Source organism: Crocodylus porosus, unplaced genomic scaffold (genome assembly GCF_001723895.1).
Source record: "Crocodylus porosus isolate Cpor-Errol unplaced genomic scaffold, CroPor_comp1, whole genome shotgun sequence".
Taxonomy (NCBI): Eukaryota; Metazoa; Chordata; order Crocodylia; family Crocodylidae; genus Crocodylus; species Crocodylus porosus.
In genome coordinates this window covers 148,420-173,902 of record NW_017728933.1, presented here as the reverse complement: position 1 = coordinate 173,902, position 25,483 = coordinate 148,420, and the positions used below count along the sequence as shown (strand labels likewise).

General features: G+C 44.8%; 1 protein-coding gene across 6 annotated transcripts in view; it reads right to left on the bottom strand.

Annotated features, from left to right (window-relative positions):
• Positions 1-25,483, bottom strand: part of AAK1 (AP2 associated kinase 1) — a 106,159-nt gene that overhangs the window by 59,966 nt on the left and 20,710 nt on the right. For all 6 annotated transcript variants that reach the window (XM_019545924.1, XM_019545928.1, XM_019545925.1 and 3 more), the window contains exons 3-5: positions 10,094-10,212; positions 8,069-8,177; positions 5,374-5,516 (exon numbers count right to left, since the gene is read on the bottom strand). In XM_019545924.1, coding sequence (XP_019401469.1) covers positions 5,374-5,516; positions 8,069-8,177; positions 10,094-10,212 — 371 coding nt within the window. The remainder of the gene's footprint in view (positions 1-5,373; positions 5,517-8,068; positions 8,178-10,093; positions 10,213-25,483) is intronic.

Genomic DNA, 25,483 nt, shown 5'->3' with positions numbered 1-25,483 from the left:
GGGGGGTGTGCGGCGGCAGAGAGATACAGAGTAGCATTACAGCTCTTGAGCATTTTCAATAGTGACATTTTTCAGCTCCTTCCATCCCAGTCTTTCAAATCCAGTTGTTCTGCTCTGACAGCAAGCTTTCTGAGGCAGGAACTGTGTTTTTATGCATCTGCATATACGTCATATCCCCAGCTTTGATAATGATTTTTAGAAAGAACCACCTTTTAAAAAAATAAAATAAAGCAACATGAATACTGTGTTGGTATCCCAAGACAGAGCACAAACAACTATTTCCCGTAACACACACTAATCAAAGAAAACCACACTGTAATAATCAAGGAAAAGCCAGGCTTCTGATGTAGAACCTCAACGACTTAGGCTAGGTGATAAGACTGTCAGAATGCAATGGTCACTTCCAGTTGTGACTCTCAATACATAATAGAGAGAGTATACAGAGGATTAGCTCAGTAATCCAAATCACAGATGTCGCACCATTTATTGATAGGCTACATAAAAAAAAAAAAGTGTTCTTTGTACACAAATAAATTACATTAAAAGTCAAAAAGGTAGCAGAAGGGTTTAATAGCTATTGAACAAGTTTCTCTTTTGAATTTCATCTTCCCATTTAGATTTTATACGCCCTCCTATCCAAACCACTGACAGATTCTCCTCAACTTCAGCGGTCTTTGAAGCAGACTCTTATTTTGTGCAAAAACAAAACAAACTGGTTTGTTCCACTTTCTAAGGAATTTAGACCCTCCTGCCACCTACTTCAGATACCTTGCTTGCATTCGTGTAAACTGCATTGTGGGTCACAAATATTGTAAGTGCCCTAAAGCACACACCACTTACTTGGCTCCTTTAAAATGCAGGCAGTCTATTCTCTGTCTAAACAAAAAATGACCAGTGGCGCAGAACAAACACCAGCTCTGGAAACAAAGCCTGACCCACGAAGTATATTTGAATTTCAAATGTACACATGAGGTTGCTCTTCAGCTGAAGATTTTATTTGAGTGTATTAAGAGCCAGTGGAGAGGACCTTGAACAGAACATTTATCCTAATCCGCGTGGGAACGAATGACGCGGTGGGGAGCAGTCCAGACCGCATCATGAAGGACTACAAGGCCCTGGGAGCCAAGCTCAAGGAGACAGGGGCGCAGGTGGTATTCTCCTCTATTCTCCTAGTAAGTAGATGCAGATGGCGCCATGAGGCCTGCATCGAAGTTGTCAACCGGCGGCTTCGGGGTCGGTGCTACCAGGCAGGCCTTGGATTTCTTGACAATGACCCACATTTTTGCACAGGGAGCGTGCTCAGGTGGGATGGGCTTCACCTCTCCCCTAAAGGCAAGCGTGTCTTTTCTTCCAGGTTGGCTGATCTCATACGGCATGCTTTAAACTAGTTTTGCTGGGGGATGGGGCCAAAGGGGGACACAAGGACACTTCCCAGCCAAGGCAGGTGATGAGCACAAGAAGTGACAGGGGTCTGGATAGTCCTAGGATCAAGGGGATGGTGCAAGCACCCATAGGAGGCCTTAAATGCCTCTACACTAATGCTCATAGTATGGGGAACAAGCAGGAGGAACTTGCCCTCCTCCTAGCTAGCAGGAAACTGGACATAGTAGGGCTCACTGAAACCTGGTGGGATTCAACCCATGATTGGGCAGTAAATATTAGGGGCTACAGACTGTACAGGCAGGATATAATGGGGAGGGAACATGGGGGTGTACCACTCTACATGCAAAAGCAATACACGTCCTTAACAAACAAGACGGGGTCAGAGGAGGGGCAGACTGAAGTGCTCTGGGTAAGAATACAAGGGGGTGGGGGGGAAGGGACTTAACGGCGTGGGTCTACTACAGGCCACCTAACCGGGGTAAGAGCTGAACCGGGAATCGTCAGGTCAGCTCGCAGAGGCAGTTACGTCAAGGGTAGTCATTGCTGGGAGGAGCAGCCAGCCAGGTCTGACTGCTCACGTAGGTTCCTAGCCGAGATACAGGACCTCCACCTAACCCAGGAGGTGCACAGTCCCACCACGGGAAATGCCTTGCTGGACTTGGTCCTGGCCACAAGCAATGACCTGGTGAGGGGGCTGCGGGTGCTCGACCACCTGGGTGACAGTGATCACCACCTGCTGGGATTCACCATCCAGCGCAGGGTGTCAAAGGCCGGCAGCAAGGCAGCAGCCCTGGACTTCAGAAGGGCCGATTTCAACGAGTTAAGGAGATTAGTAGGAGAAGCACTGACGTCCCGGAGGGGAGGGGAGTTGGGAGTCCAAGACGCGTGGTCATTCCTTAAGGAGACAATCCTCTGAGCCCAAGGGGTGACAGCCCCAATGCTAATCAAAGGGGACAAGACAGCTCAAAAGCCCCATAGCTCGCCAAAAGGCATTCAGGAATGTCTGAAAGCTAAAAAGGAGGCGCACACCCCGTGGAAGGGAGAGGCTATCACCAAGGAGGATTATACCTCCATTGCTCGAGACTGTAGGGGGGGTGTTAAGAAAGCTAAGGCAGAGACTAAAGTAGAACTAGCGACCAGGCTCAAAGATAACAAGAAGTCCTTTTTTAAATACATAGGGAGTAAAAAAGAGGCACCGGGTAACGTGGGGCCCCTGCAGGACATGCTTGGCAATCTGGTAGTTACACCAGATGGAAAAGCTGACCTCTTTAACAAATCCCTTTGCCTCCATTTTTCTGAGCAGGGACCGAGACATCCCCCACCGGGATTCCAGATGGGCTCAGGAGAGGCACAGCTGGGCCTAGGGTCAGAGAGGACCTAGTTAGGGAACTTCTGGTGGAGCTGGACATGTTCAAATCAGCAGGTCCAAATAATCTCCACCCCAGGGTGCTGAGGGAATTGGCAGGGGTCATTGCAGGGCCCCTGGCACAGCTTTACAAGCACTCATGGTGCTCTGGCCAGGTGCCAGAGGACTGGAAAAAGGCCAATGTGGTTCCCATTTTCAAAAAAAGGGAGGAAGGAGGACCCAGGTAACTACAGGCCTGTTAATCTTACCTCGGTCCTGGGGAAGCTCTTTGAGAAAATTATCCAGGAGCGCATCTGTAAGGGACCAGCAGGGGAGACTGTGCTCAGGGGCAACCAACATGGGCAACCAACATTAGAGGCAGGTCCTGTCAGACCAACCTGGTGGTCTTTTACGATCAGGTCACCAAATCATTAGACGCAGGGGTTGCTGTGGATGTAGTCTTTCTGGACTTCAGGAAGGCCTTTGACAATAGTCTCTTATGCCATTCTCATTAAAAACTAGGCGACTGTGGCACTGATGCCTACAAGTCAGATGGGTCACAAATTGGCTAGAGGGCAGCACCCGGAGAGTGGTGGTGGACGGGTCATTTTCGACCTGGAAGGACATGGGCAGTGGGGTCCCCCAGGGCTCAGTCCTCAGGCCTGCACTGTTCAACATCTTCATCTGTGACTTGGACGAGGGGGTGAAAAGCACTTTGTTCAAATTCACAGACGAAATTAAGATGTGGGGGAAGTGGGCACACTAGAATGGAGGGACAGGATACAACTAGATCTGGAGAGGTTAAAAGGAGTGGGCGGATGAGAATAGGATGGGATTTAATACAGACAAATGCAAGGTACTGCATCTAGGGAAGAAGAACCAGCAGCATACCTACAGGCTGGGGAACTCCCTTCTCGTCAGTGCAGAGGCTGGAAAGGATCTTGGAGTCATCATTGATACCAAGATGAACATGGATGGCCAATGTGAGGTCAGGAAGGCCAACTGCACCTTGTCATGCATCCACAGACGCAACTCAAGCAGGTCCAAGGAGGTGATCCTCCCCCTCTATTCAGCACTGGTCAGGCCACAGCTGAAGTACTGCGTCCAGTTCTGGGCGCCGCACTTCAGGAGGAATGTGGACAACATGGAGAGGGTCCAGAGGAGGGCCACTCGCATGGTCAGGGGGCAGCAGGGCAGGCCCTACGAGAAGAGGCTACACAGGACCTGAACCTGTTCAGCCTCCACAAGAGAGGGCTGAGGGGGGGATCTGGTGGCTGTCTATAAACTTACCAGGGGGGACCAGTGGGGAATGGGAGGCCCTGTTCCCCCGAGCACTACCCGGACTAACTAGGAATAACGGCCACAAGTTGATTGCGAGTAGGTTCGGGCTAGACATCAGGAGGTGCTACTTCACTGTCAGGGCGGCTAGGATCTGGAACCAACTTCCAAAGGAAGTGGTGCTTGCTCCTACCTTGGGAGTCTTCAAAAGGAGGCTTGATAATCACCTAGCTGGGGTCATTTGATCCCAGCATTCATTCCTGCCCATGGCAGGAGGTCAGACATAATGATCTGCTCAGGTCCCTTCTGACCTGACCAACTATGAAACTATCTTCAGGTTCATTATTTCAGAATAGGATTTTTTCACAGCCCTCATGATTGGCCCAAATCTACTCTTACCACTGTTAAAAAAGAAGTCTCACCACGGGCTTCAATGGCTGAATCTACACGTAAAACTTTGATACAAGCTCCAGTGCCGTTTGTGTCAGAGTTTATTGTTCCTGGGTGCAGCATTTACATGTGCACCCGGGACCACAGCATGTTGAGCCAGACCAGCACAGCCCAGAGGTCAACCTGCCAGCCTGGGGCTGCTTTGACCTGGCTCAACATGCTGCAGTGGGGCTGGCTGGGGCATAAGGATGCTACAGTGCCGGGCTAGCTGGCAGGCAGCACTGCACTAAAGCACCCTCGTGCCCCAGGCAGCCCTGGTCACTGTTTACATGTGTAATGCAGAGACGCAAATAACTCTGCCACAGGATAGCACTTGTGTTGGGCAGTACTGTCCTACGGCAGAGTTAATTAGTTTACTCTGGCCTAATAGCACTGAACATGGAGACACTAATACATTACTGAAGAGGTAATTAGCTTTGTAGTAAATGTCTCATGTAGATGCACCCAGTAGGCAGCAACTTAAGCTACTCATGTGGAGCACTTACAAAAATCCCCACCTCTAGTCTACAGTCTTTCACATTGTGTTACATAAGCACTCAGGGGACAGGCCGAAGTGTGGAGCCCATGAGCTGATCTCCATTGCTCCTGGTTGAAATTCATTGTGGATAATTTATCTGATGAATTTTGGCAGATTTCGGGGGGAAATATTTATTCACAAAGGGCTGCATTATTGAAACTGATCAATAAACATCTGGCAAGCAGTGGATTTTTTTCCTCCTCTCTCCTTTAATAAATAAATTTATTCCTAAATACATTTTTCCACCTACTAACAACAGAAACCTTAAAACAGTGTCCAGGGTAGGGCTCCACTCTGCTGGGCACTGTCCAGAGAACAGACAATCCTGTCTCCCAAAGGCTCACAGCACAATAAGCTACCCAAACAGCTCCACCCCCTATGACCAGTCTCTGGGAGTTACCTTCAGATCCCTGTGAATAATTGGCGTTTTACACTGGTGCAGTCTGGCTACGGCTTCACAGGTATCGCAGAAGATTTGCAGGACCTCACTCTCCGTGAAGCCAGTCTGCAAGCGTTGGTTCATGAGATTCACCACTTGGCCCCCTAGAAGATAAGCAGGGCAAAAATGAAATCTGATCTGAAGCAGTCAAGATGCACTGGTCACAGGAAGTCAGGTTCTCCAAAGCATCCTAAACCATGTTGATACCAGCTCAGTACACATCTAAGCAGCACTCGGTGTACAAGACCTCCCCAGCTGGAAGCAGTGGAGCTAGGATCTAGTGCCTTCACCAATACACCTTGTTTTAGCAGTATTTAGAGAGCTGGGACTCTCCTATTCCAGTTCCAGGCTAGACAAAGCCTCTCTTCTCCTCTGTGACTTCTGGCATCCTACTTAGACATCTCGGCTTCACTTCCCTCCCACTCAGTAAAAACGAGCATCTTGTGCATCTATCATAAAACCCGACATGACAATTCAGGTTTGGAAAAAGTGCTTGAAGATTTTAGCCTGCCAAGATCTGAAACTTCCTCCGAGGCCCTCACGTACTCCAAGTAAAAATGAAGATGTCCAAATGTATTTTTGCGTAAACTAAGTTCTTTTCTTCCCTTGGGAAATACAAGAGTACTCTTGCCAGATCAAACTAACAGTTTTAGTCTTCGATACAACATGGTTACAACATGGCTTGCTACCCTGTTGGTACGTGCAGGCTAGATTGAGGAGGAGGAATAAAAGACCTCCCCCCAAAAAAACCCAAAGCTGTGCTCCTACCATCTGCTTCACAATATTGGTATAGAGGGGAGCCTTAAGAGAAAGACTTGGTGCAAAAGATCACACAATTGTTGGTGCCCCAGCTTAGTCTGTATACATGCCCTCTGGAAAAGAAAGAAAACAAAACCCAAACAAGCCATTTTCAAGCAACTCAGGTTAAGCAGCCAAAAACTCAGCAGTGTCTTTGGAAAATTAAACACAACAAGAAAAAAAAAATTTCTAGAAAAAGAAACCAGCATCATTTAGGTATGAATATTAGAAGGAATTAAAGCATGTCTCTAACTTAAGTATACTATACAACCAAGCTAAATGCCATGGCTATTTGTGTGCTTATATTGAAGCGCAGTCTCTGCTGATGAAGGCAGAATGAATAACATTATTTGTTATCTCTGCCAGGGAAGAAGGCAGCAAACAGCAGGAAATCTGATATTTTCATAAAATTTGATCTAAAATGTTTAGAACTGTTTAGCCACCCAGAGGAGATGAAGTTAGGTACTTTCAAGTCAATCTCCTTCAGAGCATTGTGTGGCATTTGGATCAAGGTTTCAAATACAGGGCAACCTTTGAGCATCTATTACAAACCGGGCACAAGTCCATTAACCAGCTTAACAGACTTTCAAAAAGCTGCTTCAGACTCAGTCTAAACACTGAAAGTAAAACACAGAAATAGCACTGGTGTTCAACAGGCTCATCAGCCAATTATTAGGTTGTTCAGAGTGTGGCAACATCAAGGTACTGTACTTGATGAAGAACTCTCTTAAAACTTCCCTATTGTGCAGTTAGGAGAGGCGATGCCTTAGAAACCAAGCCAACACTATCCTCGCAGGAACCGAGGCATAAATCTGACGGGTCGGCTGGAAAGCCTGAGGTCTTTCTGCCTCCCGGAGGTACCTGCATGATTTTTTATAGACTGAGGGATACAGGGAAAATTGGCTTTGACTGGCCTCTTCCCTACAACACTCCCCACGAGCTTTGGGAATATACGTGAAAGAAAGCAACACAATATTTCCTTTTGGAAAGCTCCTCATAGGCCCATCCCTTCCTTCACCTCAGTGAATTATTCCTAACCAAACCAGTCAAAAATCCTGTACCAAATAAAACGTGGAAGGAAGTTGACTGCACATGAGAATACGCTATGCCTGTCTGAAGAACTATTATAAGCCCCTTTGACACTGATGGGAAGCCCTTGGCTAGGCCAATAACACTTATTCCTATCACTTGCTTCCAACAACCTCAGAGGTGTGGGGTCACCAGGTCCCACAGTGCAATTCCTCTTTGCTTAATGTTGTGCTCTCATCCTCCTGCGAGACCCATTTGAACACAGTACGAGTCAACTTCTAAATCCCACATCTTCAAATGATTCTCCTCACAAAGAGCTCAAAGCTTCTGAACAGATGGAAAACCTCACTGTTAAGTTGGGTCTGGAAGGTTTTGTTGGTCAGCATCTTGGCAGACCAGGGAACAGAGGAGAAGAGAATATTTTTTTGCTAAAGAACATTGATTTGGGACATCTTATGAAACCCCCAGATCAAGCAGAGGTATGCAGAGATTGAAACCAGCAATAAGAAAAGAAAAATTAAGACGGTTTATTCCATGTGGAAGTAGTCAGTGAAAACAAGTACTATCAGAACCATGGAGTGTAGGGACCTAGACATTTCTTGGCTTATGGAAGGAGGTGCTAGCAGTTCTTTGGGCAGGCACACTTTCTTCTCCCTTTATGTCTCTTTACACTTAAGCTTGATGCAGGATTCTTGAGCAGCTAGGCTGGAAATTATTCACTGGATGTTAAGGAAGGGCTAAGCCGACAAATATTTTCCTGCAGGAAAACCAAGCTTCCTGCAAGAATAAATCATCCAAAAAATCAGCAATATATTGAGCTCACACTTACCTCGGCAAAAGTCCATGAGAATCAGAACTTCCCACACATCACCACTGCTCACTGAATTTATACTCGAATCGATGTATCCGACAATATTCTTGTGTCCAGATAGATCCCTCTGCAAGAAGAGAGATGTTCAAAGCACAAAACGTTCCTAGTAGCTACTCTTTAACAGGGTCATCTGTGCAGCACAGACTTCCTAGCGCTTCAGCTATCTAGTCAGCTGTGTTAAGCAACAAGTCACTTTGAATTAATCATCATGCAGAAGTTAGAAACATTGCAGGATGGTCTCAGTTGGTTTCCTGCCCAGGCTGATTTAGGGCAAGTGGCCTTAAATAGTAAGTGGCCCAGACTCCTGAAACAATGACTGTGTAGTTTGCTCAAGTAGGTGTCCATGGGAATGGCTTGTCCCCTCATTACTCAGGTGTACCTTGTTATGTAACATGCCCTTCTCTACACTTGTGGGAGATGGAGACTTATAGCACTGGCCATGTATAGGATAGGGTACATTTCCTCTTCCTCCCCAACTCCTCTGGCCACTCGCGTGACAGAACTGCCAATGTTAAAAGCAGCAAGCAGATCTGCTCCGTGGAACAATGCAGGTAAAGGGGATTCAGAGTCCTACATTTATTTTTCTCTGTATTTCTGTATCATACACGTTCCACAGACAAGCAGAGAGAGACTTCTTGCCAATTCCTAGTTCTACAAACAGAATGCAAGAGTCAAGCTGAGTTCTCTATGCCCTGGACATCATCACCTCCACAATCTGAGCTCTGCAACTCTGTTGTTCTCAAATTATACCCTCATTTGCCATTGCCTGGGTAAACTCAAGGAAGGGAGCATAAAGGAGGGCAGAATATGGGGAGAGGGGGGGCTGTGTCTGGTGGCTGGCATTTGAGATTCAGTAACTTGCAAGTTTGCCATGCTTCAAAATGACACGGTGCAGATAGCAAAGTTTCCCAGGCAGAGGAAAGCCATGGCCATATCAAACCCAGGAAGACAAACTTCTTTCTGGGCATAACTGAAAGCCTTTGATGCCAGATCAAATCTTAGTTAAAAAATAAAAAAAATAAATAAATCGCAACTAATGCTCTGTAGCCAATATCCAGACAGCTACATTCAGATGTGCAAGGTTAACGCAACACCAGAAGACCTGTAGTAACTACAGGTAAGGGATTTCATCACGAACGTCTTCTTTCAAAAGTCTGCTAATCAGCTTCTACATTCTCCAGGGGATAAAGTTCTGTTTGACGTGAACTTTTAGAGCAGCTGCAAGGAAAAAAGTCTTTAAAAATGGCAACGTGAATGAACACCAAGTTGAAATCAGCATCAGATGCAGAACCTTAAGACTAGCCCTGACCATCCAAACAAACTATTTAAATTAGGCTTGCAACTGGCCTGCAACATGGCTCGATTTCTTTTGACATCCCAGAGAGATATCTTGAGATCATTACTATAATCAGTTCCTTTTCTAAAAGCCCTGTCAATGGCTGCACAATGTATGCATTTTTACTCAACATCCTCATCAGTATTCACAGTCTTCACTCCAAACCAAGGGCAGAGCCTGTTTGGATTTAAAAAAAAAAAAAAAAATCAGGAAGTCTTATAGATCTTTCACTCAAACACTGTTCAGGTTTAATGCTACTTAACTCAGTACTACCACTCTCCCATCAAGGCTGTCTAATTATTTTAAGTCCCTCCCCTCCCAATCATGAGATTAAATTTAAAAATCATGTAACTTTAGGAATATTTTTATTTTCTGTTCTCTGATATGGTTAAAGTTCATATTTCCATGTTTTCCCTCAAATGGGAGGGCTAGAAACTTACTTCACTAAAAGGAATACTGACAGTTTCACCATGGCTCCAAAAATTGGGGTTGTCAGCAAATCTACCAAACACTGAGAGAGATATAATAGAGTCTGCAACCGTAAAAGTTCACACCCACAAAGGACAAGCTGTTGTTTGAAGCCTTAAATGCGGATACTTGCCAGCTCTTTAATGTTTCTGGACCCGTAGTATGACAGCATGACTTACCATGATCTGAATCTCTCTTTTGCAGACCTGCAGATCGTGTTCATTGTTGACGTACATTCGTTTCAAAGCACATTTCATCCCATTGTTAGTCCTCACAAGAAATACGATCGCAAATCCACCTGCAGAAGACATGAAACGTCTTATTCAGTAACAAAGAAACTCCTTGATCCTTACTCCCGAGCCTTGTCACTTTACTTCTGGCTGCTTCCACAGCATGGGCAGAGGGAGGAGGGCATTCAGCAGCTACCATCAGAGCAACAATGAGCACATATCTGAGCAGCCCAGCACTACAGCTTTCATCTGTTATGTGATTACTTCAGAGGAATTAAGGGCAAATTTTCAATTAGGGACATCAAAGTTGAGAAGGAACATATCAATAGTAACAAGCCATTATGCAAGTTACTTGAGGCTGCCACATTCTCCTTTATTGCTCCATTTGTTTCTGTTGTGACAAAGAAATCTGGAAAACAAAAAGACAGCAACATTGCCTGCCACAGAAAGGCAAAATATACTGAGCCTTTGCTGAATGATGGAAGTTGAAAGCCCCGGCAGCTACTGAAGCACAGACTTTAGCAAACTGTATTAGAAGCCAGATTCACGCAAGAACACAAAGCCAACTCCTGAGCACTGCTCATCTGTATTGCTCCTGACAAGTACTTTAATTGTCTGGCCTTTTCATATTTACCATCAATGTTCAAAAATTAAAAAGGAAGCAACTTCTCGCTTGCAGGGCTAGCCAGAAATAGGATGGAGGCAATTAGGAATCTGAGTCAATATCCTGACTTTGAGAGATGAAAATTAACTGGGATGAGTCCCCCAAAGTGTTCTCTTAACAAACAAACAAACAAACAAACAAACAAACAAACAAACAAACAAACAAACAAACAAACAAACAAACAAACAAACAAACAAACAAACAACAGCAGCAGCAGCCGCTGCCTGCTCAACCTGACACCCAAACAGCAGGATCATTTTCAGTCTTCAAGCAAAAGCAGTTTAAAGGAAGCAAGTGCTGTAAGATACCTGAGGGACCAGTTCAGATGGTTCCCGTGTGCTCCAGGGATGCCTGGAGGCCCCAAAAGAGATCAGAGCCCCACTGTGCTAGGCACAGTGCTCGCCTTAGCAAGAAACCATTTACGTCTCAAAAAACTAGGATCTAAATAGGCAAAGTGGGGAAAAGGAGGAAGGTTGACTCATTAGTGACAGCAAATACCTGGGGCTCAGGAGATACAGGCTCAACTCCCTGCCCAGTGACAGACATCCTGTGTGATTTCAGATTAGTCCCTTTGTCTCTCAGAGATGAAGCAACTTGCGCAATATCAGAGGGACTGAGAACTGAACCCAACTCCACATCCAAATCCAGTCCCTTAACCCCCCAAGATCATCTCACCCTTTCTTCATAATGCATTATTATTGTTACTGACACCAATTATTACATGCTCATACCATTTGTTTTTCAAATTCTGTGGAAGCAGGCTGTGGGAAGGCAGCAAACCTGTTGTTATCATTATATCACGTCAGTGGAAGTGCTAAGCAGAGAACATGCATGAGCGCTTAAAAAGATTCCCTGGTGTAGTACAGCCTGTAGAGGAAATTCCCCAAGCCATTACTTAAAACATTCCTGCATGTTACCATAGCTATGCTGTACAAAATTTGGGAGCATAATCCCCCCAAAAGTAGAGTTTATTTTCACTTACGATGCGTGGGTGGGTGGGAACCAAAGTAATTCCTACTGCAATAAGCCCGAATGGAGCATTTGGAGAAATAAGGCTGCTTTCTCACTACCGCTTCTTTTCCGGGTGCTACACGGCCCTCTGGAGACGGGCTTGCACATGCAAGGAGGATTCAGGCATCATAGTCTCTCTCACTCTGGCCTCTCGGCTCAGTTCACAGTAGGGTCAGTGTGCAGAAGAGACCGTTTTCAGCACATCATAAGAGACCATCATCGAGCTCCATGCTCACATCTTGTGGTCTATTGTTTAGGTCAACATCTGGCCAAAGAGTCTCAGACGGACCCAGCAGGAATGTGGTTTTCAGCAACAGGCTCCGGAAACAGCATTTTGGGCTGACTACTGCAGGTCTCAGAAGACTTTTTCAACATCACGAGCAGCTTATTAATAAACTAGTCATCGGGCATGCTCTCAACAGCCCACCCCACTTCGCATGTACATGCCTGATCCCATTCAAATGCTAGACCAGAGGGAGACAAGGATCTTTGGGTAAATCCGATATCTTTTATTAGACCAACTCAAAGAACCTTGTCTGCCTGTGTCCTTAGATCAACACAGTTACAACCTGCACCCCCGACCAGGCTTTTCATGAATGATCACCATGACGACATCCTCCTATTCTGCACTGTTAGGGTAAGTAAAGCAGTGAAGGAGTCAGCAGTGTAGACACCCAAGGAAAGAGGACATGCTTCAACTCATGAACTGGAGTTAGAGTCTGGATTGCCTCACTGCTGCTGTGGAGCCTTACAGGAAGAAACAATAAAAATTAATCACTTGAACACAGAAGGCAACCTATGCTCCGAAATAACCACGAACTCTCAGAGCTCCGAAAGCACGTTGCTTCTTGTCCAATACCACCATAGACATTTCATCTACAAAGCCCAGCCAATCACTTAAAATTGGACTATTCTTTTGTACCACATTACCAAAACAAAACAAAAAAATCCCTAAGGAAAGTTTACCTACCCATAAAAGATGGTCAGTCACTGGCCACAAGCAAGTAGTATTTTTAGGGTTAAGGAAAAAGTATGCTGCAAGTCTTCCCTATTCAGACTCCAGAGCTGTTAATTTATTTGCAAGGGGTGAAGGGAAGAAGAGAAACCTAGAGCAAACACCCCAGAGTCTTGCAAAAAGTAGAAGAAAGGTATTTGCCATCCAATTAGCGTATTTAACAGCAAGGGTCTCTTCTTTACAGAGCTTTCAAACCGTCCGTGGAAACAAAGAGAGACAGAGCACTTACACAGGGTCTTTGTGAAATATTCATCTTTGTCTGGGATCGCTTACAAACCTCAGCTGTATCAAGTACAGCTAAGTTCAGAGAAGGAGCACCTTGGGAAGGCAATGAAACATTAACCAGCTCATGTAGCATTGGAGGAGTCTAGCTTCTCACCAGGCCCCATCTAAACCACATGAAATTGTTGGCAGGATGGACAAGATCAGTTTGGCTATCCCTGAAAAGTTTTTCAAAAGCATATAGAAATAGGGTGGGGACTGCATCTCCAAGTCAGCCTCCTGTCTTGAATCAGCAGATCCAGTAAAGGAAGATGAAAAGATGGTGCAGCCAGAGACCGCCAGTCCACACAGACACATTTCTTCTTCCCCCTGGCAACTCAGGGATGCTTACGGTGAACAACATGAGGGTTTCAATTCTCTCTTCTCTAACCAGGCTCACCACACTGGAGTTAACACTTTTCCTTTTTGGGCCGTCCTTGTTGCAATAAAGCTCTTGGCCTCAAATGGAAACAAGGTAAGGATGCATTGTGTAAAGAAAGGATTTATTCATGGAAAAATTCCTGTTTTTTGACTCCACTGAAGGTGCTCGGGTTATTTCATCATAAAAAAGGGTAAAATGGGAAAGTCTGGTCCGCCTTCTCTAAACCATTCATGGACACCCTAGGCCCAGGGTGTCAAATTCATCTGGCCCCGCAGGCCAGATGAATAGCCTGAAACCACTTCAAGGGACTTCAGGTCCTGTCTAAACAATTATCAGAACTGTCTACAACTGTAATTATTATTAGCAGAAAAACTCAATGAACAGCTGCAAAACCAACCCTCAACTAAAAGTTAACTTCTGTGTGCACACCTCCTCCTGCAAGGCCTGTAAATCATAAAACTGCTGTATCTCCCTTCACATCAGATCCCAGCAATTACATCTGGAAGCCAAGAAGAGATGGGGCTACTGCGGCAAAAAAGATTGTTACATCTAGGACAATCATCTCCCTCTAGGCATGGATGGTTCTGCTGAAGGGGAAAGGTACTTCCCAAAAAGATAGCTATTAACATTTTGCCTCAACAGTGTTCTTCAAAAGCATGCTCTAGTTCCACTATAACTCAATTACATCTCAACACTGCTGTGTCAATTAACAAAGCCATTCCTGGAACTAGAAGCACATTTATGCCCATCACGTTACATTAGACAGAACCCAAATAGCCAAGGAAAAGCACAACCTATGCAGCAGAGAAGTAAAACTAGACTGACCTCCATTTTTAAATGGGAGCAGAAGATTGCACTCTAAAAATCACGAAGAAGTCAACGCTTGTTGATGTGGTAATAGAGAAAGTTGAGTTAACATCACACGCACATCTCTTTGCATGGAGCAACACTTGTTGCCTTTGAAGGACAGAAACGACCTGACCTGCTCCTACTCAGAGAAATAGGGCTCAAGGCTGGCACTCCTGTTCATATAGCAGTACTTACAAAATTTGCAGGAGAACTTAATCCTTTTTTTCCCTCTACAAATTGGCTTCCGCTGCTGTGAACTCCAACTGACATCACTGCAAACACAAGCTATTTAAAAGAAACAAAACTCTTTGTCTATGCAAACATACCTTCCAACCAGGTTCTTGTAGTATCAATTTGACTCCAAGAGAATTAAACTATGACGCTTTAACTCATAAGAGTGGCAAGCAGCTTCAACAGAAAAACAAAGGTTGGTTTAGTGAGGGTGCCAAGCAGCCTTATATAAAGCTACACCTAATTATGTTTTCGGCCAGACAAGGAGCATACAAAGGCCCCCTGTGTCCGTGTGTTTTAGGGCCAGAATGGAACCATAGTATTATCTACTCTGATCTACTGTATAAATCCAGATCAGAAAAATTTCACCCACTAACCCCTTCCTGAACCCTGTGTTGGCTGACTTAAGTAAGAAAGCAGAAAGCAACTGAGAAGTCACAAATTTTGCTTGGTTTCAGTGCTTAAATAGCCCTCGCTGTTCTGAATATAAGCCTTATTTTCTGCTGTGACTTTGTCTGGAATGAACTCCTACTGCCTTTTTCTTTTATGGTAAATTACAGAGTACCTGGTACCTTTCTCCACCGTGAAGGGACTTGCTCCATAATCTCAGTTTCTGATAAACTAAAGACTTGCCAACTTTCCTGTTGCGAGGCATTTCTCCCAGCCTTGGTTTCAGGGCTGCTTCCCCTAAGCAGAGTAGAACTGACTGCTAATCCTGATCAGAGGTCCAAGAAAACAAATTGGAGATCTGATCAAAACTCACCCGACTGCCACCACCCTGAACATAGCAGGCAGAGCACGGGGATGGAGACAGAGGCATACAACACTGGGATGCAGCACAGGTGGGACCTTAGGTATAGGAAACAGTGGAACATGACATCAAATTCCTTGAGCATTCAGGGTCTGGTTTTGCACGGATCATCCACATTGCCAACTGCGGTCACATTGCATTAAGAGCTCAACCCTATTACAGAGGAAGCTAGGCCCCTGCTTCCTGATGAATTAGATGCCTAGTGAGTCAGGACTATCCTTAAAGCTAGGCTGCTGCAGAAGAGGAGCCTGTAGCCTAGTAAGGTCACAGATCTCCTGGGAGAGGCTGCACTCCCTAAGCTGTTCACATCACTGAAGACTGAGATACACTGGCAACAGCTTTTCAGCAGCAGAGACTTTAAGTTACTCTAAGAAGACAGTCCAACTTGCTGCACCTTGAAACAGGCTCCCCAGTCACTGATGCAACTACAAAAGGGTTCCCAGCTGGTTAGGGAGTTGAAAAAGCCCTGCTGGCTCTGACCCGCATTACTCTAGGCAGGATGATCCCTGCATGTGAAACATTGTCCTGGTCACTGATGGAACTGGCAGTAATGCTTTGCTTGCATTTTTCAACTCATCTGACAGTCAAACAAAAAAAAAAAAAACAAGTTGAGTTTTAGGTTCAGAAGGCTGATGATGTCCCTGTGAGCTCCCAGCACTTGAATACCACAATGATCATTTCAGCAGAAGCACATCCACAGAGCTTCGTGACACCTTGAACTGGGCTGACCTCCAGAGCTGCACAGACACCATCTTGTAAGGAGGAGGATCCCTGTGGTAGTTCTGCCACCGATTCCATCAGATCCCATCACTGCCACCAATACTCTATGCCACTTGGGAGCAAAGTCATCTTCTGGTTCCTTGCCTCAGCTCTGCACCAGCCAAATAGGTGTACTGCTTTTCCTCCTTGCTTGTTAATCCTTACTGGATGTGTAGGCAAGACTGTGGCAGAGGACTAGATGTGTACAGGACAGACCAGGCTGAGTTCAAAGGGTGAGGTGTTCAGGAGCCTCAAACAGAACTGAGAAAGCAAACCAAAAAACCCAAACACCCCAAAATGCAGCTGTTGGCTTTCCCAGTGCACCCTTTCCACTTTGAACGGCTTTAGCACAATTCCCCTAGGAACAATAAATCAAAGCTTATTTAGCAAGGCACAGGGACTGATGTTCAGAGATGCTGAACCCTCACAGGTCCAAACTGACTTTCAAATGGAAGCAGCGGGTGCTCAGGAAGACAGAACAGGAGGGAAGGTGGGGAAAAATAATCAGGCTACCACCTTTTATATCCTACAGCCTTTTTGGTAGAACTACAACTTGTTCATCAACGTGACAGAGAGTAATCAGAGCCACCACAGGGATCCTCTTCCTTACAAGACGGTGTCTATGCAGCTCTGGAGGTCAGCCCAGGCCAAGATGACACGAAGCTCTGTGGATGCATTTCTGCCGAAATGATCACTGTGGTATTCGAGTGCCAGGAACTCACAGGGACATCAGCCTTCTGAATCTAAAACACAACTTTTTTGTTTGAACATTAGATGGTTTGCTTGCTTTTCTCAGCTCATTACTGCCAGTTCCATGCGTGAAGAGGTGGTATAACCAGAGAATGCCTCTACAGTTAGCAGCATTTTGTTCAATAAAGCAAGCCTCTGTGCAAGAGAAGTTAAATCTGCCACATCCTAAGAGCAGAGTTAACAGTGAGCTTCTGTGTGTTCTTAATGACCAAAAAGCCATTTCATCTTCCAATACAGGACATCCACCCAGTGCAAGAAACACTGCAGAAGATGTTTGTAGGTTAAGACGTTAAAGAGAAGCTATTTATTTAGCCAGGCAAACAGGCAAGTAGATAAACCACCACGCTAAAATCACAGACATGCAGCCATCTAAGACAAGGACCACCATCACAATCCATATTCTTGAGACGAAAAAGACCCTACCATCATTATTTAATGGCACTCTTCCTTCTCAAATGCCAAAAAGGCTGGCTGGAATTAGGATAGGACAGCAGCAGAAAATGGACCTGATTTTACAAGATGAGCTTTGTCCCTTTTATTATTAGATGGGATTGGGATGTTTGTTTTACTGTTTTAATTCCAAAACTGGCTCCAGCACCTGGCACCAGCAAGCCCGACACAAGGACACCGGTTCATCACCTACAGAAGAGTGCCAGTCATCCCTTGCCTACCACCTCTCCCAACACTACTCTGGTTTCAGTGGCAGACCTAGTCTGGTGCTACTTGTTCTGGAGCAGGAGATGGATATACTCTCTATATATTTATAAGCTTCGCTAGAGGTCTAGAGGAGTTCTAGTCTGTTATGCAGTGAGAGTCCACTCTGCTAATTTATTCTTTACCAGAGAGCAAAACACTGGCATCCCATTTTGTTTCTTGCAGCAACTGCTGCTGCTATGGCGTGTCTTGATAAAGAAAAGAGCATTTATACAAATCTCTCCATTTAAGCAAGAAAGACAGCTATCATAATGCAGGACTATCATTTTAAGGTTAGGAGTTGATGTGCATAAAAAGGTTACTAGGAAATATACTTGATACACAGTCTACGTTTTATTGAGACTGTGCCCAATAATTCAGTTTAATGCTACACATGTAGTCCCTCCAGGATCTATAGTTTTACAAGTTTTGAGCTGGCTTTTCAGAAAAATAGTGTGTTACAGCCCAGAATACTCAGGCTGCAACTGAGTATTTGCACTCTGTATTTTCAGTTCATTAATAGGACTTGCCTGCAATACAAGTTTACTTTAATTTGGGAATAATCACTCCTAATGTCTGTTTGTAAGCACTCTTCAAATGATTTCAGTGAATGTCAGCTGTTGTGGTTCTACTGGCTGGTCCCCCATTTCATCTCTGTATCCACACTTTTACCTCCTTGCAAGTGAAAACCTCCACAGCATCATCTTTGTCCTGGCTGTCACATTACCTCAGAATTACAACTTTCCACATTTGGTAGCTTTTAAAAACTTTCCAAGTGCGTGACTTTTAAGCCTCACAACAGCCCAGGGACAAGAGTTGCTGAAATGGTTTTAAAGACCAGGTCACTTAAGTGTTTTGCCCGGGTCACCGGAGTCAGTGGCAGGACAGAAACAGCACCCAGGGGGCAGACTCTAGGCGACGTCAGCCGTCACGTGGACAAAGCAATGGAAATGACCTTCCCAGCCCTCCCCAATCCTCATGCCAGGCAAACCGCAGAACCCAGCACCAACCAGAGCCCATTCATTTCACCTGCAGGATCCCTAAATCTGACACTGTCACGACCCACCACCAAGCTCCTCCTGGAGGAAACGGGTCCGGTAGCACGTCCTAGAGACTGACTGAGGACCACAAGCTGATATAGGGCCCGAACGGAGCCCATTCTGCCAGCCACCCCTTTCTAACAGCCAACAACTGCAGCAGCACTTCATGGGGAGTAAGGCAGTCTCCCGGACACAGAGTCCAGAGTCTACCTGCAAGCTCCCAGCTGACCTCTCAGGCACAGCCACCGTGTCTGTTCCCAGCCCTTTCAGCAGGCAAGCCCATGCATCAGAACAACTTCCAGATCGCAGTAGGGAAAGCAACAGTCCTCAGCTGCTCTCACTTTCCTGAGCCTCTCCCCCAAAATCCCAGCAGGTATTGCAGCTGCTGGCGAGAGCTGCTGGGGCCAGTTTGGCTTTAAAAGCTTGAAGAGACTGCATAAGGGCGAGTTCTGTTTCAAGGCAGCCCCTTTTCTTCCCCATTCATTCCACCCTGACGGTAGCAAAGCTGAAAGACCATCAAACCTCCCCCATTTTAATTTTTCACCATTTATACTCGTTGAGATTAGAAAACCCACAGCAATTCAAGAGGAAAACGGGTCAACCCATTTCACTACTCACTTTGTAAGCATTAGCATAATGATTAAGTTTCAAATACTGCAAGGGACTGCCTAAACCTAGACCCAGCAACTGCTCATCAGAAGATGCACGACCTAGAAAGCCTAGTCACACATCTAGATTTGGGCCACAAGATACCCAATACAGGCCTCGCATCAATGCTGCACATTTTGAAGAGAAACTATTACTTATTTATTGCACTGCACTCATGCCAAGAGGCCTCCTCCTGAGATCAGGGCTGCAGCTTACTGGCACTGTCCAAGCCCACAGTGTAAGTCAGTCCTTGCCCACAAGGCTTTACAGCGTAAACACGTGAAACAGAAGAGGGAAGACAGAAGCCTGGAGAGATGAAAGGTCAGAGCAGCTTTATGGCAGAGCTGAACTCTTGAGCATAAATGGATGGTTTCTTATAATGCAACTTTAAAGCAGCACCTGTTAGCTTTTAAGCCATTACTGTTACTGGTTTTGTTCTTTCCCTTGGTCCCTCACTGGCCCTAAAGAGATAAAGCAAGACCTCAAAGGAAAGTCCATTTGGGGTAGGGACACATCCCTGCAGACAGCAATAAATCTCAGCTCACTTGAAACTGCACTTGAGACTCCACTCACAGCAAAAAAACCAAAGACTGAAAATTACCCCACAACTGCACGAATACAAAGGGTTTGTTTTATTTAATACACAGGGTTTATGATCCAAACAAGGTAGGATTGCCTCATTTTATTTTAAGCTTAAGGAAAAGAACTACACAATTAGAGCAATAAAATAAGGTCAACTACTGCAGACATGCACTTTTCACAGGAATGACATTATTTTGTATAAATAAAGACAAAAAAATCACTGGAGGGCAGCCTCTGTAGATGTCATTTAGATAGCTTTTCAATCACTAGAGATGCAGAGCACAACCCACTTGTAATTTTCCCCCAGTCACCCATGACCAGCTGCCATCGCACAGCAGATTGAAGTCCAAATTAGCTCAATTTAAGGAACAAGCTATTGATCAAAGAGGAAGGGGGAGCTGGGAGGGAGAAAAGTTAAAAAAAAAAAAAAAAAAAAGCATTAACTGTAGGTACAGACTGCAGAGCCATTCAGCTGTACTTGGAGTGACCACCTACTCAACTGCTGTGACCATCCATTGCAAGGTCAGATATTGCCAATTGAAACAAAAGCCATGTTCCAGATGGGATCTGCGGAGCTCCTAGTCAGCCAAGATCACTTCAAGATCTTCTTGTGTTCCCAAAGAAATGAGATGGCTAAAGGGGCCTCTTACAACTGAGAAAGCTTATGGCAAGGAGAGTGCATGACTGGACACATCTATTGTACTGCCAGGTGAACACTTCTCCATCACTGGAAGGTAACACAAAGAGGCGAGAAAGGCCTGGACTGCAAATGCAAACGAGCCTGTCAGCAGCAGAGGGAACAGGGCAAGAAAAAAATTCTGTTCAGGAACAGGACTCATCATACATGAAGTTCATGTGCTCCCTGCTCACAGGCCTTGTGTTGGAGCGATTCTGGGTGAGCCACATACCAACCTGGCAGACACAGGAAGAGTTCAAAGCCGAGGGGATTCAGCCTCTCAGAATAATAAAATCATAGAAAATTAGGGCGCTTGCTAATCTGCATGCTCCAGCAGCCTCCGTGCCACATGCATTCAGCATCCCTGCACTTCAAAATGACGGTGGGGTTGCTTTAACTAAAGTTCATCGAACAAGCTTTTAATTAAAAGCACCCTGCTGCCAGTTTGAAGCACAGGACCCTGAATACACGTAATGCCACAGGCGCTTTAGAGCGGTTCTTTGACCCTCGCTAATTAAAAGCTCCCCCCAACCTGCTCCACCACAAAGCAGTGTAAAGATGCCCTTATGGTGGGAAGGGACATCAGGAGGTCGTCTAGTTAGCTTCTTCCATTAAAACTAACAGAAGAAGCATCTAAATTCCCTCAGGCTTCTTGGAAAAAGCTAAAGCATAATTGTCATTGTAAGGTCTTATAAACAAAAACACAACACAACACACTTAGGGCTAATGAATCCTGAAGCGTACACTCAGTATTTCACAACCATGTCTGTTTGAAATGGGCAGTGACTGCGTGAATCATGCAAAATGACTAAAGCCTTCTGCACCCACATACCCACACTTGCCAACTACTGCTATGGCAGCAGGAAACAGGCTAATGTATCTCCTTTTCCAAACCTCATGACAGTCTTAACTGGGAACCCAACCTAACACACCTGCACATTGGAAAGGGCACATTTGGCATCATGCCTCTCATGTTAGCAACCTTATCCCTGTTTTAGTCTTTCAGCTGCAGATGCAGGGCTTTGGAGTTGAAGGCCCAAGTTCTGTCCCACTTTCTGCCACTAACTTACCTCATGACCTTAGTCAAGTCACTTTACAAGTCTCAGCTGTGTAACAGGAATACTAATGCTCACACACATTTTCAAAAAGCTCCGAAACCTGAAAGTTTAAATCTACCGTATTACACTATTTTTTTTAATATTACTACAAAAAATAGTTGAAATGGAAAACCTAGGGATTTCCTGTGATGCTCAGTAACAGATCTGCTACAACAACAGTCCAACTAGCTTCAAAAATGAAACACTTTAGTAGTAGCCATAGAACTCAATTACCCAACACTGGATACAACCAAATTGTTTCATGGAAAAAGATTACAGCTCTAATGTAATGAGAGTCTCTTTCTATTTGAGAAGTATGAGGATGATAATCTATAGACTGCCCCCCACAGTATACTCTAGAGTAAAATCCTTTCAAAGGGCCATAGAGTGGTTTCCTGTATTTTAAATACCTATTATAAATAAAATCAGTGTCAAAGGGTTATAACAATGAATAGTAGCTGCTCGTAATGTAGCAGCTCCACTCCTTGGGAAGCACACCTGGTTCAGCAACTGGGAGAAAAGAAAAAAAAAAAACCCCACAGAACTCAAAGCTTACAGTAATCTAAACCTTTTTCAACATGAAAAAAATTTCTCTGGCTTATGTAAAATATAGCAGTTGTTAAATCAAAGTCTTGGACAGACGTACCTGTACACCAGTGTAAAAACCAAAACCAGAAAACGAGCAGACACATGACATACAGCTTTATGCCAGCACAACCTGCCTGAATTTGGTATAAAACTACCATGAATTAAATTTGCACTGTGCAAGTTATACTGGTCTATGTACATACACAGAAATATTGGGTTAGCCCTTTGGTCAAAGCACACAACCTATTTATTACCTGCTCCCTAGCCATCATGTGGCAGCATGCAGTAATAGCAATCTGCTCTGAAGCGCAGGGTACAGGCCTATAAAAAAAGGGTAAGAATTATACCTGCGTAAAAGTGTCATGTATCCAGGCCCTAGTCCAACTTTTCCATATAGACCAAACTAAAGTAGACCATCTTAATTTGCCTTCCTTTTCCCATTCTATGTTTTGTTTTCCCCTAGCAGCTTAGACACTGAAACCAGACTCAAGTAGTTTCCCTGCAATTATACACTGTTTTGTGCATCTAGACTGATAACGCCACAAGTTAGCAAGGAAAATGTTTCTACAATATTTAAGTAGTTTGTTTTGAATAATTTTTTTACTATGTCTTTCAACTTACTTTTAGCCATGGTAGTAGAATGCTGTTCATGGGGAAACAAAGAAGAAAAGGAGACCTCAAAAAGACCCCCCCCCCCCCCATCTACCAATGCTGTCATGATGCCTTATTGCTCAATTGCTTATTCAGCTGTTGTTTCATGCAGCTTTATTGGTACAAGGCTGTTTTTTATTTATTGTGACTTTAAGTGTGAAGTGCAAGGACAGTGCTGAGAGTGAACTTAAATTGCTGCCAGCTAGGAGAAAATCTTGTACACAGCTTGCTCACTCCTTGGTTTTGTCTTTTAATTTTACAGACAAGAAAAATCTCATTCATGTGCCCAATGCAGGGGGTGAGAGTGGAGGATCATATCTGGTTTCTGTCTGCGGAAGAAGTTACCATTCACTGTCGATTAGCCCATTGCAGAGGGCTATTTTACACAGGTAAGAGTAGAAAGGTTAGGCAAATAAAGAGCATGGAGACCTTGGGAGTGGCCGCAGCTATAGCCAGCTATACTGGCTATAACTATACAGCAAAGAGCACAGGTAACAGGGTGAACCCAACTTAGCCTTGTTTTGAGAAAGTTGGCTACATGCTACCTATACAATTCCTGATTTTGTGTGGCTCCCCAGTCACCCTTCAGGAAAAAAGGAGAGGTCAGCCAAAGAGGGACACTTTGCTGCTACAGTCCCTGCTGTGCTGCAAATGTAATAACTTGGGAAGTGGCTTAGGATGGGACAGTCTAAAAACAGGGGGACTTATGCTTTATACACCAGACAACACCAAAAGTGCACTGGATTTTGAAGGAAGGGCACGTGTGCCTGAAAGCGTGCATAAAAAGATAATTTTTTTGCAATTTCTTAGTTGGTCAAATAAAAAGGTATCATCTCTGAACCAAGACTACTGGATTTTGCAGGGCAGCTTCAAGGGTTAAATACCAGTCCAAAACCCATTTTATCCCAACACGTGCACTCTGCTGCCAAACCAATCTACCAACTTCAGGATCACCAGGGTAGTTAAAAATGCAGGAGCACCATCATCCAAACGCAATTATATTATTATGCAGAACATCTTTCCCTATAAAAGCTACGCTGGAAGCATCTTACAGAGATGAAAGCAATACTTATGTGGGGGTAAATGAGACTCAGGATAAATGAGACTTGACATGCGCTTGACTCTTGCAACAATTATCACACACAACTCTCTACAGCAAAACTCTGCCTGCCTTCCTCAATCCTTTGCAAGCTTTGCTTCAGAAACCCCATATTTTTTTCCTGAAAAAAAAAAAAGCTGAATATTCCAAAGGCAGTTGGGTCGGAGGCAGCGCCGGCTTCCCTCCTCTGTCCCAACCAAAGGAAGTAGTTGTGCCAAACCACTATTAAATCATGGATTCAAAACTGTATAAAAGCAAACCAGCCCTGTCTGGCAGATCTACGATTCAGTCTTTCTGCATCTTTGCCATCCATCTTAATATTCATCCTCTTCCAGGTCCCATTTCTTTTCCTCATCAGCTTTAAATTCTTCCTTGTCGTTTACAGGTTTCTACTTTGATTTTCTGTTCCCCCACCATCTCCAGTTCTTCCTCTTCTGGTTCTCTCCAGCTCCCTCTCGCCCTAAGGAGAATCAGGAAATTCCAACCTGCAAACACCCCAACTGCTTTTTAGATGCAACTCGGAAAGTTTATAGAACAGATTATACGGCTGGTATCTGAGAAAATGGAGGTCTGACCTTGATGACTAATATCTCTTCTTTTCCTATGTTCCCACTGATACTTATGCATCAAGAACAATGGTATTTCACCTGATCCCTTTGCATCTACTTTACAACTGTGCCAGAGGCAGACTGGCTCAATCCACCACAATTTTATAAAAACCAGGATGCAATCCACTTACCGAAAACCACAATGAATCTTTTGCTCTGCATATGTGCAGCTTATCATTCCTGAAACATAGTTCCCAGTTTCTCTTTTGTCTCAGGGTCTAAAGTATCACAGCTGCTTGGCTCTCTAAAGTCAACATATCTTCTCATCAGGCACGACCACTCAATCAGGCTGTGATCCACTCTCTGTATCATTCTCCCTCACCTTAGAGCCACCCTTGGACCTCTGACCCCTTTCTGAGCTTGCTTCATTGTGCCTGCTGTTCATTTAACATACTAAGTGTTTTTTTGCATTCAGCATGCATGATGTTAATACCTGAGCACCACCGCTGGAATGTCTCTTAAAGAAACAGAGATGACTTCAGCAAACCACAGCTTTAGAATTGGCTGCCTGTCAGAATAAAGGAAAGAGCCAGAGGAAATGCTGTGGGTGAATTTAAGCATGACAATCAGCTGTACTGTTCTGCTGTTCAGGAATCAGTGCAGACAAGGACCAAATTCAGACATCAGGCAACTGAGAAGCAAGGTGCACTGAGAATTAGTGCTTATCTTTTCTAGAACTAGTTTCACCATTAGATCGTGAAGTGAGTGATAAGGGCAGGCAACCTATCACGATTCCCTTCTTAAGGTTAGCAGGACTGCTGCAGAAGGGGGGAAGGAACTTGTCCAAAGTCATAACCTGGAGGGATGTGGGCAGTGGGGTCCCCCAGGGCTCGGTCCTCGGGCCCACACTGTTCAACATCTTCATCAGTAATTTGGACGAGGGGGTAAAAAGCACCCTGTTCAAATATGCTGATGACACTAAGA